Consider the following 18,553-nt stretch of genomic DNA (forward strand, 5'->3'; position numbering starts at 1 on the left):
GGATCTACAAACTACCCCGAACGACGAAATTGCATAATTACTTAAACGAATATCGACATGAGAGCCGGAGGCACAGTTCCAACCGAAATGCAGATCTAGCAATTGGTCCACGCTTATATTTGAGATAGGCATCGCCATTTTTTTGTGTTCCTTTCAGGTTAGTCTCGTTTCATGCAGTGAGGTTGAAAGCGGCTCTGTCATCGACGACAGGTCATTGCTGCATGAACTGGATTACGCCGATAAGGAGAGTATTTTGAAAATCATTACACGCACACTTGGCCCGTACACATACCAGATGGTGATATGGATAGCAAAGCTGATGCAGTGGCGCATGATAACGGATTTGTAAATATGGGCAAAGTAAGTAAAACATATTAATTTAGTTTCGCTATTTGTGTACGAAAAAATAAAAAATATTGGTTTACTTCGATTGAGTTGATAGAGATATAACTTTTAAATTTGGCACAAAACATTTGACAAAAGGTAAACTAAGAATAACGTTGCAATTTGAATGTGATTTCCAGATATTTCAAGATCATTATCTGTTCGCTCATCACAAGGTAGCAAAGCGATCAGTGGAACCTTCTACCAATCACCATCAAGACTTGATGAAGATGGACGTGTCACTTGGTCTAAACCAAATTGCCAGTCCCGTCGGAAAAGGGACTTCATACGAATGAGGCCTTCACGAACTTCGTCGAGGTCCGCCTCTTCAAGGTAAAGGCCATGCCTTTTACAGACCCTAAATGGGAGCACATGTGGTATTTGGTAAGTAAATCAGAATGATTCGTGAAAACAGTGATTGTACGTTTCTTCTAGAATCGAGGCGGCGATTTGGACATGAATGTAATACCTGCGTGGAAAGAAGGTATTACGGGCAAAGGAATTGTGGTTACTATCTTAGACGATGGCCTTGAGTCCGATCATCCTGATATAATAAACAACTATGTATGTGAATCGATGTGTTTATCTACAGTACATATGATGATAAATAACTTACGCATATTACAGGACCCAAAGGCTTCTTATGACGTGAATAGTCATGACGAAGATCCTATGCCTCATTACGATTTGGCCGACTCAAATCGACATGGCACAAGATGTGCGGGCGAGGTTGCCGCAACTGCAAATAATTCAATATGTGCTGTAGGAATTGCGTTTGGTGCCAGTGTTGGCGGTGTCCGAATGTTAGATGGGACGTTACTGATGCCGTAGAAGCTCGTTCGCTGTCTTTAAATCCGCAACATATAGACATCTATAGTGCATCTTGGGGTCCGGATGATGATGGAAAAACGGTTGATGACCAGGAGAACTAGCCTCTCGCGCCTTCATAGAAGGTGTCACTAAAGGAAGAGCGGGAAAGGGTAGCATTTTCATTTGGGCTTCAGGAAATGGAGGCAGGGAGATGGATAATTGCAACTGTGATGGTTATACAAATTCAATTTGGACACTGTCAATTTCTAGCGCCACCGAAGATGGCTTTGTGCCTTGGTATTCGGAGAAATGTAGTTCTACTCTGGCAACAACATATAGCAGTGGAAGCCAGGCTGAAAAACAGGTTGTTACCACAGATTTGCATCATTCGTGCACAGTATCCCATACAGGAACCTCTGCTTCGGCTCCGTTGGCGGCCGGTATAGCTGCTTTGGTACTTGAATCCAATAATAACCTAACGTGGCGTGATATGCAACATATTGTCGTAAGGACAGCTAAGCCAGCCAACCTAATGGATCCCACTTGGTCTAAGAATGGTGTCGGCAGAAGGGTGAGTCATTCATTTGGCTACGGCCTAATGGATGCCGCAGCTATGGTTAAACTAGCTCGTCAATGGAAAACTGTTCCCGAACAGCAGCGGTGTGAAATTAATGCACCACATGTCGATAAGTATGTACAAACCTACCCGTTCCAAAACAAAATTGTATCTTGTACCTCTTGATTTCAGAGTGATTCCGCCCAAAAGTCACATAACATTGCAACTATCAGTTAAAAACTGTTTGAACATAAATTTTTTGGAACATGTTCAAGCCAAGATTACCTTGACATCACAACGAAGGGGCGACATTCAAATAAATCTTATTTCTCCTGCTGGAACAAAAGTAACTTTACTAACGCCTAGGTATGTACGTATAAACACACTCCAGTACATAAAAAGTATACAAATTGACAGATACTAACTTTCTGAGTGTCAGGATTAGGTATACATTCCGCGTTGAAACGTGATACTTAGCAAACACTGTGTGAGGGAATGATGAGGCAAAACGCGAGAGAAACGAAGTTAGGCAATAAATCAGCCCAATCATGAGTAATAATTCTTGAACATTTTCTATTCCCTACAATAACTTAGAAATCTCCAAGGAAGCTTCTTTTCCTTTAAAAAGCAACTCTTTAAAAATTGGCAAGAATTTTTATAATATTTAAAGCAATAAAAGTTAACTTTTTGTATTTATTGTGAGTAATTTCCAAGTAACAAGTTTCTTAGATCAGAGCTGTGTTTTTTAATTTGTTGAATTTATCATGCCACCTATTTGGTTAATTTACAATGCTACCAACAATTTGTGGTATTGACGTTGACATTCGGTTAGTATCTCCTAGGAATAACCTCTTTTTCCCCTACAAAGTATGTATATTTGATCTAAGAAATTATAGCTTCTTAGTTTTGAGTGAAAGCTTTATTCAAAGCCATTGAGTAAACTGATTTTGCTGGCGGATAAATTCAAATGCTAATTCAATATAATAATTCATTTTTATTTTACAACTATTTTTTTTGACCTTGGTTCAACAGTTTAATCTTCAGTATTTGACGATATAAACTCTATTTCTAACGTAACTGTTTTTAAAATTCGGTATTTAGGGTCGAGTTCTACCTCTCCATTTACCTCCTGTGACAGAACATTGCTATACATGCCCCATATAATACGGTATTCAGTAGTATTTCAAATTTAATATTTAAAGCTTACAATATGTAACAACATCTGAAGCATAAAATATCTATGTGGGTTCCCGTTTTGGTATAGCTTTGATATAAAGGTACCGGCCACTATATGGTATATATGGAATCCCGATTCTATTATCGAGGGCTTCTTTAGCTCATGGTGTGGTATTAAAATGTCACTCAAGCCGAAATTAACGCCTTTTTTGCCTTGTTTATTTTTAAATAGAGTGAATTATGTGATGTCATATCTAATTTTTTTCATATACACAACTTTTTTCATATATAGAGTGCATGATACTTCGCATTCCGGCTTTAATCAATGGCCATTCATGTCTGTTCATACCTGGGGCGAATCTCCACACGGTAATTGGCAATTAGAGATTCACAACGAAGGACGATATATGGGTAAGTAGCCTTAAATGTCGTACTTTTTGACGGTATTTTTTAATATACTCTACAAGAGGTATTTGTACAATATTGTAATAACCTGTACATATAATTACAACATTACACATTAATATTAATGTAATTCTTTATTATACTCAATGCTGCTTTCTGGATATTGTCTCAAAATTACACATTGATATGCTTAAATGAATGCTGAAATCCGTTTGAACCGATTGTTTAAACGATAACTAACCTAAGGTCATGCTCTACTTAGAGAGTGGTCATTAATATTTTATGGTACTACCCAATCCATTGACCCAAATGATCCAGTTTCCACACCTCGCACTAACTTTGACATCACAACTCCGAATTCAAGTTCAACTACTACCACCTGTACCAAATTTATTCTGCACAATATCCACGCATACCATCAACTAATTTTATTTCGTCTAATTGGGAGCAGGTGGAAAATTCTCCTTAATAAATTAACAGCCAATCCTTCGAATATAGTTAACAATTTCGCTTTGCCAATGCAACATTGAGCCATGTTGTTCCCAATAAAAAATTTACTATGAAGCAAGGTTCATCTTCTCAGAATAATAAGAATTCTAAACAAAATAAACTTAAGGCGAGGCCTCAGGACAACGCGAAGTTCAACAAAAATAACAAAGTGAAATCGAAGAGTAGTTCCAACATCTACACCGACTCCAAAGAACAAATTTTATCGCATATCACAGCAAGGCAAAATCTCATCATCGAAATCAACATCTTCTTCTGAAATTTAAAATCAAAAACAGGGAAAACTCAGCATTCATCCGAGCGACTGCAGGCTTCTATTGATCACAAATCAAACAAGAAAGTTGTTGGTGATTTGCCAATAACAAATTCAAAGAAGGTAGTGACGTATGGTTCCGGAGAGAAGCAATGCGAAATTGCACGTGAAAGCTACGAAGCAGGTCAAGAATCTCCTATCCACAAGAATTCCCACAACAACAACTGAATTGTCAGCGACGAATCGTATCCAAACTTCATCGGTACAGTCTAATCAACGTATTACCAAACTCTTGAGCGTTATGAAAAATACAATCGATATTCCCAGAGTTTCAGCCGTATCAACCAGTGCTGAAAGATCAAAAGGAAAATATTACAAAAATAGAATTGAGAAATCGTTAAAAACAAACCATTCAATGCCACTTCCATTTAATGTTTCCACTAATCCTAGCGGCAGTTTTACAAAGCCATCACGTGAAAATACACGCAAACTGTCATCCAGTTTTGTGCCAGACCAAAATATTTTAAAGAAGCCAACTTTTATTGGCCGCAGCCGGAGTTAGTGGCGGAACTCAAAGACCAATAAGTGGCACTCTAACGTCATCACAGAAAAAATATTTAATGGTACAACAGTTGTTGTAAATGTTGCAATGAAATCTGAAATGTTCCTTATCATTTTTTATGATTTTATTCTGAGTGTAAAGATGTTGCAAAGCATGTTTTTCATAGATCGTAGGTATTCTAAAAACAATTTAATTTCCATTTATTTTTTGATTAAAAATGTTATTTTTGAATACATTTTTTGTACGTCCATATGAGTATAAAGCTCAAAGACATAGAAGTGTAAAGATAGGATAAGCCAGTGTCAAATTATTATCACTAGGTGAAAATAGATCTGTTGTTACGATATCATAACAACATGTTGCATTAGATCTGAAATGTTCCTTATAATTATTTGTGATTTTAGTCTGAGTGTAAAATGTTGCAACGCATGTTTTTCATATATAGTAGGTATTTTGAACACAATTTTATTTCCATTTATTATACCCTCCGCCTTGAAAAAGGGTAAATTAAATTTGTCATTCCGTTTGTAACATCCCTTAATATTCATCGTAGACCATAAAGTATATATTTCATGATCAGTAAAAATTCTAAGTCGATTTAGCGATGTCCGTCTGTCTGTTGAAATCACTATACAGCCCACATTATTTGAAGTGGAGCTTCAAAATCTAGCAGACAATTTGTATTGTGTCAAGGATGGTTGGTACTGTCTAAAAATTGGTAATTGTAGTTCACAATGGGTTAAGCTTCGGTGGCATAACTATGTATGTATAGGTCCTCGTTTTCCTGTGGCGCACAAGTAACAATACCCATCGACATTCGGCATTTTGATAATACTAGTCACATTTACCCACGAAATTGTTTCAAATTAGGTATATAACAAGGCTTGGTACATGACAATCCTTAAAAATTGGCCCCCATATAACAGACTCACTCACTTTATGGCTTTTTTGAAATGTTTAACAGCATTACCCAAACGGTTTTACTACTATTTGTAGTTTAAAGTGGAAAACGTTTAAATATATAAATTTTTTTTCTTTACCGAAAGGTGGAGGGTATCAAAAGTTCGGCCCGGCCGAATTTTTTGTTTTTTTTATAACCTCCACCATATTCCACCTCATTCCGTTTGTAACACCTCGAATATACATTTTAGACCCCACAAAGTATATATATTCTTGATCAGCACAAAGTTCTATGGCGATTTAGCAATGTCCGTTCGTCTGTCCCTCTATCCGTCTGTCCGTCTGTGGAAATTACTCAAGCTTCCGAACGAAATGAAGTAGGTTGATAAAAATTTACTCAAACGTGTATTCGGTCTGCAGGACTTTTGGTATTGAAAATGGGCCATGTAGGTCCACGTCGTCGTATAGCCCCCATATAACTGTTAGCGACATTATTTACCAGAATTGTTTCAAATTTCGCATTTGAAGTTCGTAATGGGTACTACAGCCTATGACAGAAAATTGTCTGTGAATAGAATTTAGAATTTTCAACGGATTTTATTTTTATGAAAATTGCCAAATTTGTACCAATGGTGGAGGGTATACAAAGTTCGGCCCAGCCGAACTTTCAGCTTTTTTACTTGTTTCTGGTTAAAAAAAAGTTATTTTTGAATAAATTTTTTGTATGTCCATATGAGTATAAAGTTCAATGACATAGAAGTGTAAATATAGGACAAGCCAGTGTCAAGTTATCACCAGGTGAAAATAGATCTTTTGTTACGATATCACGACAACATAGTAACCAATGTTAAGTGATTGGAACCGCTAAGGTAATATGCAATTAATTACAAAGGTCTATGAAATAGAATCTTGAAACAAATATATTGGATTGTTCAACCTCTTATTTGTCATTCTTTCCTATTATTATGTTTTTTTATATTAACATACCTCTGTCATGAGCTGTTATTCAAGATAGTATAGCCACAAACCATTTTCTCAGAATGCGTTTTGTCTAGTCATTACCTTTTTATGTACTATTATAGTATGTAGACTGAAAATATGTAGGCTAGTTTTTCGATAATGTGTCCAAATATAGTTGTCAGAAAAAGTATTCGTATATATTTAATGAAATTATTATTGACTGATAAAAAAACTTCGAAATTCTGTGAACAGCCGTTTTGAAACATATAGTAGTTTTATTTTTATTCGAACATTAGCGAAGATTTTTATATATTTTTATATATTTAGTTATACATTTCTTTATTAATCTATATGCATACTTATAAAACTAATTTATCTTCCGAAGCTTAAGCATTGTTTACAAGATTTTCCAACCCAGCAAAGATTTTTTGCAACACACATATTTATTTATAAATGTCTATATTAATCTTTATGCACACACATATAAGTATTTTGTTTTGTTGTTTACAGTCTGAGCATAGTTTTGAATGAGATACAAGCATATATTATTTATTTATTTATAATATATAATAGCCGAATTATATTTACATAAAAATTTGTAAGTATATTCACATACAATTTTATGTATATTTAATTAAACGCATTATGTGCTGCGCTGTTAAGTGTCACAACCACAGCATAGTAAATCCCGAAGACTATGGGAAACTGGCAACAAATTCAAACAGAACTGCTATCCAGCATGTGATACAAGTCCGCAAACTACACTTCAACTAATATTTTGCCCGGAACATCCGAGCAGTGATTGCGGTTATTAATTTTGATGACTACCTGATGATATGCTGTGAGTACTTCACAGCCACAGCATAGTTGACGTCAAGTTATTTAGTATCAATTACAGAACAGTAAAGCAACAGTTTTGGTTTTTGATAACTGTGACTGCCAGGTCTGAAGATACAGCATACGCTGTTGCAGTATTTTTTTTTTTGTGAATGAGTTGCCGTCGTTGCAAACTTAAAAGAAGCTATACATTTACCGTCTCAACGCATTATATTACATATATTTTTTTGACACCGCGGGTCTTGAATTCACAATCTTTGTTTCCATTAGTACTGGTAATGCAGACGGTAGCTTCTTTAACCTGTTTTTCATAGGCTCATACAGCTTTCAAGTTTTATTTGGGAATGAGTGTGGGCGTCGGCGTAGGCCTAAGGTCTGTAAGATAGGCGTTCGTCGTAATATGTATGTAAGTCATGAATTCGGGTGATTTGCATGAAGGTATCGTTGAAACTCCTGGTACCTTATTTTCCGCCTATGTTTAAATTATTCATTTTGTTTCTTGAAAAATTCTTATTATTAACCATAATACAAACAAGAGAGAGGGCTATAACTGAACGGGCGAACCATGTTATACAATATACTACTTTTATCAAAGACATGAAACTGTAAAGAGTAGAGTATTTAGAGTAGTCATGTATAGAAGTTTTTGAACCGTCCATGGCCCTATGGGCTAGGTAACTGTGTTAATTGAATATAAATAAAAAAATGAAGTCTGGACTAAATCTAGTCCATGGGAAAATATGAAAGGGACTGCCCACCACAGAGACATGTTAAAATTAAAACACAACCGTAGCTATAACACTGACCTAGTCTATCAACGAATGCTAGTTAAATATTTGATAAACAACTTTAAATTGGATAAAAAAAACATTTTTAGCTCATTTTTACCAAATAAAGTCTGGACTAAATTAGTCCATGGGAAAATATGAAAAGGGACTGCCCACCACAGAGACATGTTAAATTAAAACACAACCGTAGCTATAACACTGACCTAGTCTATCAACGAATGCTAGTTAAATATTTGATAAACAACTTTAAATTGGATAAAAAACATTTTAGCTCATTTTTACCACAAATTCGAAAGTATTTATCCACTGCATTTTTAAGAAATCATTCCAAATGAATACCATAGAGAGCACGTTTGTTGTGCAACCAGTAATTTATCACCACATAAAATCAAATGTATGCTGCACTCAGTTTGTAGTTGTTCTTTTTTTTTAAGAAAAAATATGTATATTTTTGTAGCATAGTATGCATGACATACCACTGTTCAATAGTAATTATGTGAATTAATTACTATATAAATATTTTATTTTAGCTCAAATTACTCAATGGATTTGATTTTTTATGGCACAGAAGAACCTGCTCAACCTGATGATCCTGTTCCTATGGCCACGGACAAATTCAACTTGGTTACTGCAGAAGCAGAACGCAATAATTTTGACTATGGCTCAAATAGTCAGTGGCGTGATACACCAAAGGTTGGTTTTAGTATATATACATATATATCAGACAACTAAATGTATATATATATATATATATATATATATATATGTAATATATATATATATATATATATATATATATATATATTTTTTTTTTTTTTTTTTTATTGCCCTGTAAAAGTAGTACTTTTTCGACATTTTTAATTGTATATTAAAGATTTTTGTCGAAGCTCCTCCAAACTTGGCAAGTATTGTTAATTTTTATTGATTCCATGCATGCATGACTCAGTTATAAGTTCAACAAATAAGACCAATTGATACCTTCATTTACTGTCTGTCCGTCTGTCCATGTTAATTTGTAATCACTCTCAGGTCGCAATTATGGTCCGGTGAGGTGGGGTTAGGGTCAGAATAGAAGCCTATTTCTTTGGAGACGATCGCCAAATGTTTAGGGGTTGAATGGACCAATTACTGAAAAAATATCGTATTTTGCAGTAGCTATACAGGTCGCAATTACAGACCAATCGATGCGGAATTTCGTATGTAGCTAGAGTTTAGGGTGGGGAAGAAGCCTACCAATTATGGTGGTCATCGGATAATATTAGCGGGTAAAATAGACCATATATTTTGTGTTGAAAAATTCAACACTTTTCATTAAACCGCGAATATTTTAAATCCCGGCGAAATCACGAAGCCATGACAAGGTTACTTCTGACCTTTACATTGATGTTACATCCACAAATCGGATATATAGCAAAATATGTGCGATATATATGTCTATCAAAGAAGATATGCTTGAAAGATCTCTTATATGTCGAGAACGGCTGAACTGATTTCGACTGTTCTCATTAATTCAGAATGGCCTCTTGGCAGGAAACAAAAAACTTCTAAAAAAATTCCACAAAAATATCTCTCTAAAGATAAAAATATTGATTTTGTAACATTTTCTCATATTTTTTCAATTTTGTCATATTTTGGCATATTTTCATTTTGAATTAAACATTTGGTAATATTTCTACAGCTAACAAAACTAAGTAGTTAGGATATCAGGATATCATATACAGATCGCATTTATGGCCCGATCCTACGAAATTTTCCACGGTATAAGATGAGGGTCAGAATAGAAGCCTACTCTTTTTGGAGATGATCGCAATATATTTAGGGGTTGAAATGGACCAAAAAACTGCAAAATTGTCAGCAGGTCGTGATTATCGCCCGATCCTCATGCACATTTGAATGGGGGTTACCGGACATTGCAAAAGCCAAGCAGTTTTGGGATGGCCATCCAAAAATATTCAATGTGCGAAATAGTTTTCCACTTTTGTAGACAAAATACGAAAATGTCCATTCCAGTGACTCTTTGGAGAATTCACAAATACAGGAAAGACGCACTTCTGACTATTTCGTTAAGGCTGATTTCGTTGAAGAATATAGTCAAATGTGTGTATCCATATAGATGCCTTTCAGTCAAAAACCAATAATAAATGTTATTATTTTGCCACTTCTGAGAGATTATAGATCTTTGGGAAATGTTGGTTCCAGATCTAGGAAGACTATTTACTTGCAACATCTACTAATAAATTGGAAATGGAAATACGGATCCACTGTACATTTAAAGTCTATGATGCGTGATTCACAATCTAGTGTTGAATATGGTTCCCAACATATCACACAGAAATTTCGTGTTTTTCTTCCAAGCTCTTTCTGAGTAACTGACTTCTTTTTCAGATTAATGATGTACAGAATTATTTCTCTATTATAATTCAATTTCTTGAACACGGGTTTGTTGTTCAAAACATACAAAACAGCATTTTTAAACATGGTTTTTATTTTCCACTTTATATGGTCTGTGCTATACCGACGCATGATTCTCATTGAGATATATTACAATAATAGTCGTAGTGGGTATCACAAAAAAGTTTGTGATCAAGCGGTTGTTGTTGTTGTATCAGTAGTACATATGGGTGCTTGCATTCTGCTAATCTTGTCCAAGCTCCCGGTTTAAAAAATTCGGCTACTTTAACGGACTGTAGCCCGAGATCTTCTGGAGTGAGTGGAATAGATTTGGCTGTGCAATTAAAGAGGTGCAGCGTATTGTGCGGGCCTGCATCACACGCCGGGCAGACGTCACACAAATCTTCGTCAATTCGTGCCCAATACGAATTGAGACGACTACACCATTCTGAACGTAATTGCTCCAAAACTACCCGGGTTTGCCTTGACAGCTGGCGTTCTTCAGCTGCAATGGATTGGGGGTGGACTCCGAGGACGGCATTCATTCTGTAGTTGCTGATAGCATCTGCGACTGCATCGGTATGAATGCCACTCAGACCTGCTTGATAGACTTCTTGATCTAGAGGTTCTCTTTTATAGCGTTGGACCTCCTCCTAGTTGGGGAGTTGTATCCACCATATGACGGTTGGGATGACTTTCACGGTAACACTCAAGCAGGTATTGAACGAAAGCATATTATTATGCTGACGTAAGGGAAGGACTTTCGCCTCCTTATGTAGATGGTCTACTGGTGTCATGAGGAGGCACCCTGTCGCATTCTGGTAGGTTTGGATGTGCTTCCACATTGGAGCCGCATACCTGATCACAGACCAACCTATCGTTTCCTACTTTTCATCTTGTCGCATAGCTGTGACTTGCGCGGACGACTTGAACAGCGGTCGAATGTGACCTCTTGAATCTTGGGGTAGTTCGTGGTCGGTATTAAATTTCCCTCAACCTGCACATTCAGCTGTGTTCTCATCTCCGCGGCCATGTGGTAAAGAGTGTGGTCGCGGTATTCCTCTCGTGGAAGTATGCGACAAGCTCCGCGAGATAGGGGTTCAATCTTTCACATATGTCATCGACCACTGGGACCGACGCCATGATCGTACGGGTTCGAGGGCTTTAAGTCGTTATCCACTGCTTACTCATATCGGTTCCAATGTTGCAACACTTCAGGTGGTCTAGGCCATTTTGGATGATGAACTTTCCCATGGTTAAGGAAAGTGCGGCGTTCAGAGACGATTATCGGGAGATTGTCTGAGCCAAGAGAAATGACGGGTTGCCAAGTCACGCCATTTATCAGACCAGGTGACATTATAGTTAAGTCTGGCGAACTGTGACATTCTCCTCTTATTCGGGTGGGGCATACTCGTTTAACGTGCAGAATGTGCAGGCCAAATCTATTCCACTCACTCCAAAAGATCTCGGGCTACAGTCCGTTAAAGTAGCCGAATTTTTAAACCGGGAGCTTGGACAAGATTAGCAGAATGCAAGCACCCATATGTACTACTGATACAACAACCGCTTGATCACAAACTTTTTTGTGATATCCACTACGACTATTATTGTAATATATCTCAATGAGAATCATGCGTCGGTATAGCACAGACCATATAAAGTGGAAAATAAAAACCATATTTAAAAATGCTGTTTTGTATGTTTTGAACAACAAACCCGTGTTCAAGAAATTGAATTATAATAGAGAAATAATTCTGTACATCATTAATCTGAAAAAGAAGTCAGTTACTCAGAAGAGCTTGGAGGAAAAACACGAACTTTCTGTGTGATATGTTGGGAACCATATTCAACACTAGATTGTGAATCACGCATCATAGACTTTAAATGTACAGTGCATCCGTATACATTCTAAAAAAAGCATATTATTAAAATCAAAGTTAAAGCTGCAGAATGTACCTTGAATGTACCCAGAATGTACCTTGTACCCAACATCCACAAATGATCCACATTTCTATTAAATAAATAAATATTTTAAATTTAAAATCAACCACGGATTACAGTCTTTTTTCGTACGCGATTATAAGCGAATTTAAATTGTGTTGACAGTAAACGAAGGTATCAATTGGTCTTATTTTTTGAACTTATAACTGAGTCATGCATGGAATCAATGAAAATTAACAATACTTGCCAAGTTTGGAGGAGCTTCGACAAAAATCAAAAATCAATTAAAAAGGTCGAAAAAGTAGGTGCAAATAAAAGCAAGTATACTTTTAGTTTTTTGCAACTTAGTTAATGATAATGTAAAAATTATCTAATATTACAGATTCGATTAGTAGCAATGTGAAAATGTGCGGTAGTTTACCGCAGATATTTATGTGAATTGTCTTCAAAATGTTTGGCTTTTATTTTAAAAGAAACAACTATGTTAATAACTTTTTTTATATAATTTCAGCTTGGTGAATCCGGTATGGAGAACCACGATCGCACAAATACAAGTTGCCTGAAAGCTACAATAAATCTCCAGTGCTTAGGTTTGTCCTTATTAACTATTATATATTCCTATATTTCTTTTAATAACCTCTTCAGTCGAAAGAGATAATTCTTTACACCAATGTCTCTAACAATAAGCTAAATGGGAAATGTTAGCCATTAGATACCCTGTACAGAGTAAACAACAATTTAGTTATAACTTAGCCAACAAATTATATACACACATGTAGATATAAGTAAAACATTATATAGAATCAAATTTTAGAACAGACAGAAAACAATTTTTTAAATGTAATCTATAGGTGGCGCCCTGGAGATAAGCTAATAATACTACAATGGAATCAATGGTTGTCTAGTGTACGTGTAAAACTATTTGCACGCCTTACATTGGGTGACGACCTTAGAATCGTCAACTGCACTTTGTAAACTAGATATTTGGGTCGGGCCTTCGAGTCATGAGTAGCTTCATATAGTTTCAATTTGTACTTAGGTTTTCCGTCATTCCTTCCTCGTAGGGGGATAAAAACACATTATAAAATATACAAAATATTTGTTTTAATCATAAAGAATGTGCGTGAATTTTCATTATCTAATATATATATATATATATATATATATTATATATATATATATATATATATATATATATATATATTTTTTTTTTTTTTTTTTTTTTTTTGTGGCGTTTGAAACATGTAGTATATTGAAATTTTTAAGAAAATAGTAATGCTTCCCAAGAATGAAAATGCTACTTTTTCGGTTGTATAGAAGCTTTTAAACATTAAAAAAGTGAACAGGTGATTTTTTTGAGAATTACAAAAACAACTCAATATGGATTGTTCTGTAGTGCTCTGAACCAGACTCAGTTTCTGGATATATTTGGAAAACCTTTTAGATTTACACCATATAAACATCTTAACAACTTGTAATAAAAAGTGCATAAACCTATACTAAATTAATGTACCAAAATAATGTTCAGAATTTCTAATTAGTGTCAATCAATACATAACGTTTCTTAAAGGAGCTCTGTTTTCGTAAATGAAACATGTTTTGTGAAAAGTGACAATGACCCACGTTTACAATCAACAACAATCATGCATCTGATTCTGTGTGGGGCTTATGTTTTGCATAACAATCTTTAACTTTGTTTGTTAATGTCAATATGCATCGAATCATTAGTCTTGCACCTTTTTGAAGAGTCATTTCTATAATGGAAATGAAATGTCAAAATGTTGGTTTTATAGTATTAAATCTATCGCCCAATAAAGTAAAATAAACATGAGCACAAATATTATTAACCCAATTTTTCGCCTGCATTAGTGCGGGGGTGCATACTTCTGTCTCATTGGGTCTAAACAAATAGACAACCGGTTAAGCAAGCCAAACAATAAAAATAGTTTTTGTTGTCAACATATGGAGACTGCCAATTTTTAAAAGAGCTAGTGCCGTATAAAATGCTAAATTAATCCTTTGTTTTGATAAATTCGACAAGTTGTATTATATTGATCCTATAATTATTACGAATATCAAAATTTTTGTTTTGTCATAAAAATATATGTTTCTGTTGGTTTTCTAATCGATCAATAGTATTAGTTGAAGTCAAATTTGTTTTTAAATACAAAAGTAAGTTATTAAAGCTTAGTCACGCAATTACGACATGCCACCGGACGCCTATTGAAAATTGTGCTGCCAGACTTTTGATCATGCCAATAGTTTGTATATTGCCGGAAAGTCATACCATGCTCTTATTTGTGGCAGGCGTACACCTTCACAAATGAATTTAACATATCCATTTGTATAGTAACACAAATATAATTATTTACATCTGCGGATGCATACTGAGTGCAATAAAATATTTTAAGTTTATCAAATTTGTTTTTAGACAATGGATGTTACAGTGCAATTTCTATAGTTTGCTTATGTAATTAACTCGACTATAACACACATATCTCTGTTATACCCTATAGCAATATATACACATACATGTTTTGTTTAATCGTTAATTTTGTTTTGTCGAGATGCTGTCACATATAGCTCTCATAGATTAGTAAGGTATATATAGAGTCCTATTCGTGCACACTAGCTCCGTGCGCATTTGTTGAATACCATTTATTTTACCCAATTATTAATGAGTTACTTGCAGCCTAACTGATGTTTTTTCAACATTCCATGTTGCATTTTTGGCATATCGTTAGCATGACAAGTTTATTTTATACGAGGAATTCATTATTCCCAGAGGCCACAGAGCATAGCGAATGGGTATCGAACATAGGAGGGGAAATTTATTTACGTATGTATGTATGTTGTAGCGCAAATTGAGATAAGCTTACGTACACCAAACTAAGGAGGAGATGATCACTTATATTTTACAACTTAGCGTACTTAAATGCCAAATTGTTTAACTTGAAGTAAAACTAGGGAATATACTACGTATTATTATTTACAAACCTATTCCGGTGTATGCATACCGACTTATCAATTAGACACCAACATAATAATATAACAATATGTATTGTAATAAAGCAACAAATTGTAAAGAAAATAAATAATAAGTTTGCAATAATAAACGCCAATAGTTTCATATGAAACAAATATGTATATAAAGCATTCTGAAATTACATTTAAAAATACCTAAATAAAGAGGAACCTAATTGAAATGCTGAATAGATAATTGTCATTGTATGTATAAGGTAAGCGAAAATGTGCTTAACTCCGCGATTTGTCGCTATCAAGATACAGCAAGTGTCTATTGATGAGTCAGTTCTTAAAAAATAAAAGCAACTTATAGAAAATTGGAGGTGAGTGAGAGTCATACATCAAATGTTTTCTTTTCTTTTAATCTTTTGTTTCATTGCGTTTCGTTTCTTTTCGGAAAATAGTCGCAATGGTACTTATGTGGTTCATCAGGCATTAACCTCTTATAGTAAAAAAAAAACAGCACATCTGTCCCCGAAATTCATCACTGCTCCACCTACCCACATAAGTGCTTTTATTTTTCTTTGTTGGTGACTGGTAAACAATTTTGCTTTTTGTTCTTTTGTTTTTCCTCATAATTTAAAAGCATGTTTTCGCTAGTATTTTTTTGTTAATATATTGAGTGTGAGTAATGGCATCAAAGTGTTAGAATATCTACCGGTTCTGCAAAATTAACTACTGATCCTACAAGTCCCAAGAGAGACGTGTCGTTCAAAATGGCAAAATTAATTTCTTCCGACATGCATTCATTTTATACAATGTACGGTGAGCAAATAAATTGATCAAATTCTCCATTTAAAATGTTATCCAAAAATTACAATATCATAAAGATAATTTACTTTGTCTAGAACATTATTAATAAAGCAGCAATTGTTTCTATTAAAATTCCATTCCAAAAAGTAATTCGAAAGGCTCATAGGCAGTAATACATCTGGTATTGCGGTGAAACATATTTTTCAGAATTTTAACATTTTATTAAACAACACCCAACTGCTCAAAAGATCAACAAAAAAAGAATATTAAACTTGTAGATGATTTTTCAAAAATAATTTGAATTTTTAGACTTAAAAATTTTTGCTCACTGTACGCATTTGTATTTTCTTTGTTTATTATGTTTATATGTATGAACGTGTTAATAATTTGTAGAAACTGTTTCTTTTTATTATTTTCCTAGTTTTGCACATACTTTGTGTCTGAATTAAAAACTTTATTTCAATTTTTGTTTTTAACTTAGTTTGTGCCCCGCCTACATTTTTCTATAGAGGACGTTGCTATGATATGTGCCCTACCCATACGTACATCGCTAGGGGCCAATTACACGTCGATATGACATACAACAATCTACGTGGACAGGCACCTGATTATGAGGAATTGCAGGCCAACGATCGAAAGAAGCGGAGCAGGGGAGCGGAAGTAGGTGAAACTGATGATGATGGTCACACTTTAAACAGTCAAACTGCCTTTATCTGTGAACCGTGTGATAAAAGTTGCTTCAACTGTTTTGGTCCCTTGAGTTCCGAATGTAAAACATGTTATAGTGGGAGCCAATTGAAGAGACGACTGAATACCAACGAGTCTTATTGCGTCAATTTTTCTGAAAGGAGTTCCGGCAATGCAATAGCAAGTCAGAGATCAGATCGCGACTACCGTTCTTTGCTATTTTTGGTATTTTTGGTGCCATCTGTGATAATAATTTTAGTAGTACTTTTGAACAAATCTGAGATAAGATTTAATATCTGCAAATGCCAACGGAAAGCCGGGATTGAATCATCTGTCGATTACAGATATGATCGTGTGTCCTTAATTGCTGACGAGGAAGCCCAAGAGGAACTGGATTAAAACCTAACATCTCTGATCAACAAAATTTCCATTATTTTAATAATGCTTGTGACACAAGGCCAGATACATCAAATTTAAATAATGCAAAAGGGTTGCGGAACAATGTTGCTCATACTATACTATATAAAGACTTAGAAGCTATTACGCACTCTCTTTCAATAGTCTTTTTTATAGAAAATAGTATTGGTAAAGTTATTGAAATGATTATTTAAGACTTAGCATATATTTAAGTCTCATTAAAACTAACATTTTAGCTAAATAATTCGAAATACATAATATTGTTTAATATATGCATATGAATCGGCTTTTTCATAATTTACTTTACACTGGTTCAAATAGTAATATATGGATTTTTTGTTACTCTATTAGCGTATATCTATAATGAAACAATTTCTCTGTTCCAGAACCTGCAAAAATCTTCTAGATTTGCAATTTTTTTCGATATCATTTATTGAAAATCGGTTATCGTAGTTAAATATGCTGATCGATACGAATGTATACCAAATCTTGGGTTTAATTTTTAGGTATTAACTTGTAAATTTAAATACGAAAGCCTAGTTTATGGTATGTAAAGTTGCCTTTTCACATTTTATATTGTAGGGATTGTCTAAAATATGTTATAAAATTGTTTTTCATTATTAATAAGACGTGGAGACTAGCGTTAATACTTGTAATACTTTTTTTAAAGTTACGACAAATTTGATTAAGATTATATAATAAGTTAAACATTTCTTATGAATTTGTATATATTATTGATATTTACATCAGTTTTAGGATGTAACAAGTGTTCTCGTATATTTGACAGTCTCCTCATTTTTAAAATGTGGATTTTTTTTTCAAAATTGGATCCAAAGTTTTTAATAATTCACTTTCATGACAGTATCATTAAGCCGCTTTGTGCGTATTTTAACCATTGATTTTGAAAATATTTTGTTTTTATTCTTGACAACAATAAATTTGGGAGAAGTCCAACACTCTCAGAGAAAATTGTGAGCAGCTGGTAGCTCTACAATATCTTTTATTCTTCCACAAGTAATACGTTTTTAATCGAAAATTAAAAAAAAAAATTTTTCTAAGAGCGTTACCTACAATTCGACGAAGCGTACACAAAGATTCAACTTCACCACTGTTTGTAAAATGTTTTGTACGTCCGTATATATTTAAGAATTTACCAAACAAGAACATTGTAAATATTTATGCTTTTTTAATTCACCCAATTT

At 34.4% G+C, this 18,553-nt stretch overlaps 1 protein-coding gene across 1 annotated transcript; it reads left to right on the top strand.

Annotated features, from left to right (window-relative positions):
* Nucleotides 1-247: 247 nt before the first annotated feature.
* Nucleotides 248-17,627, top strand: LOC131800680 (furin-like protease 1; the record flags this gene model as incomplete). The annotated part of the gene is given in 14 exon segments (XM_059118338.1): nucleotides 248-360; nucleotides 525-594; nucleotides 597-712; nucleotides 715-768; nucleotides 820-948; nucleotides 1,012-1,192; nucleotides 1,195-1,299; nucleotides 1,302-1,884; nucleotides 1,943-2,116; nucleotides 3,219-3,337; nucleotides 8,669-8,683; nucleotides 8,686-8,831; nucleotides 12,982-13,060; nucleotides 16,729-17,627. Coding segments are annotated over 14 exon segments (2,489 nt in total), but the record flags the coding sequence as incomplete, so codon positions are not given.
* Nucleotides 17,628-18,553: the final 926 nt, after the last annotated feature.

This window comes from Musca domestica, unplaced genomic scaffold, assembly GCF_030504385.1.
Source record: "Musca domestica strain aabys unplaced genomic scaffold, Musca_domestica.polishedcontigs.V.1.1 12, whole genome shotgun sequence".
Classification (NCBI taxonomy): domain Eukaryota; kingdom Metazoa; phylum Arthropoda; class Insecta; order Diptera; family Muscidae; genus Musca; species Musca domestica.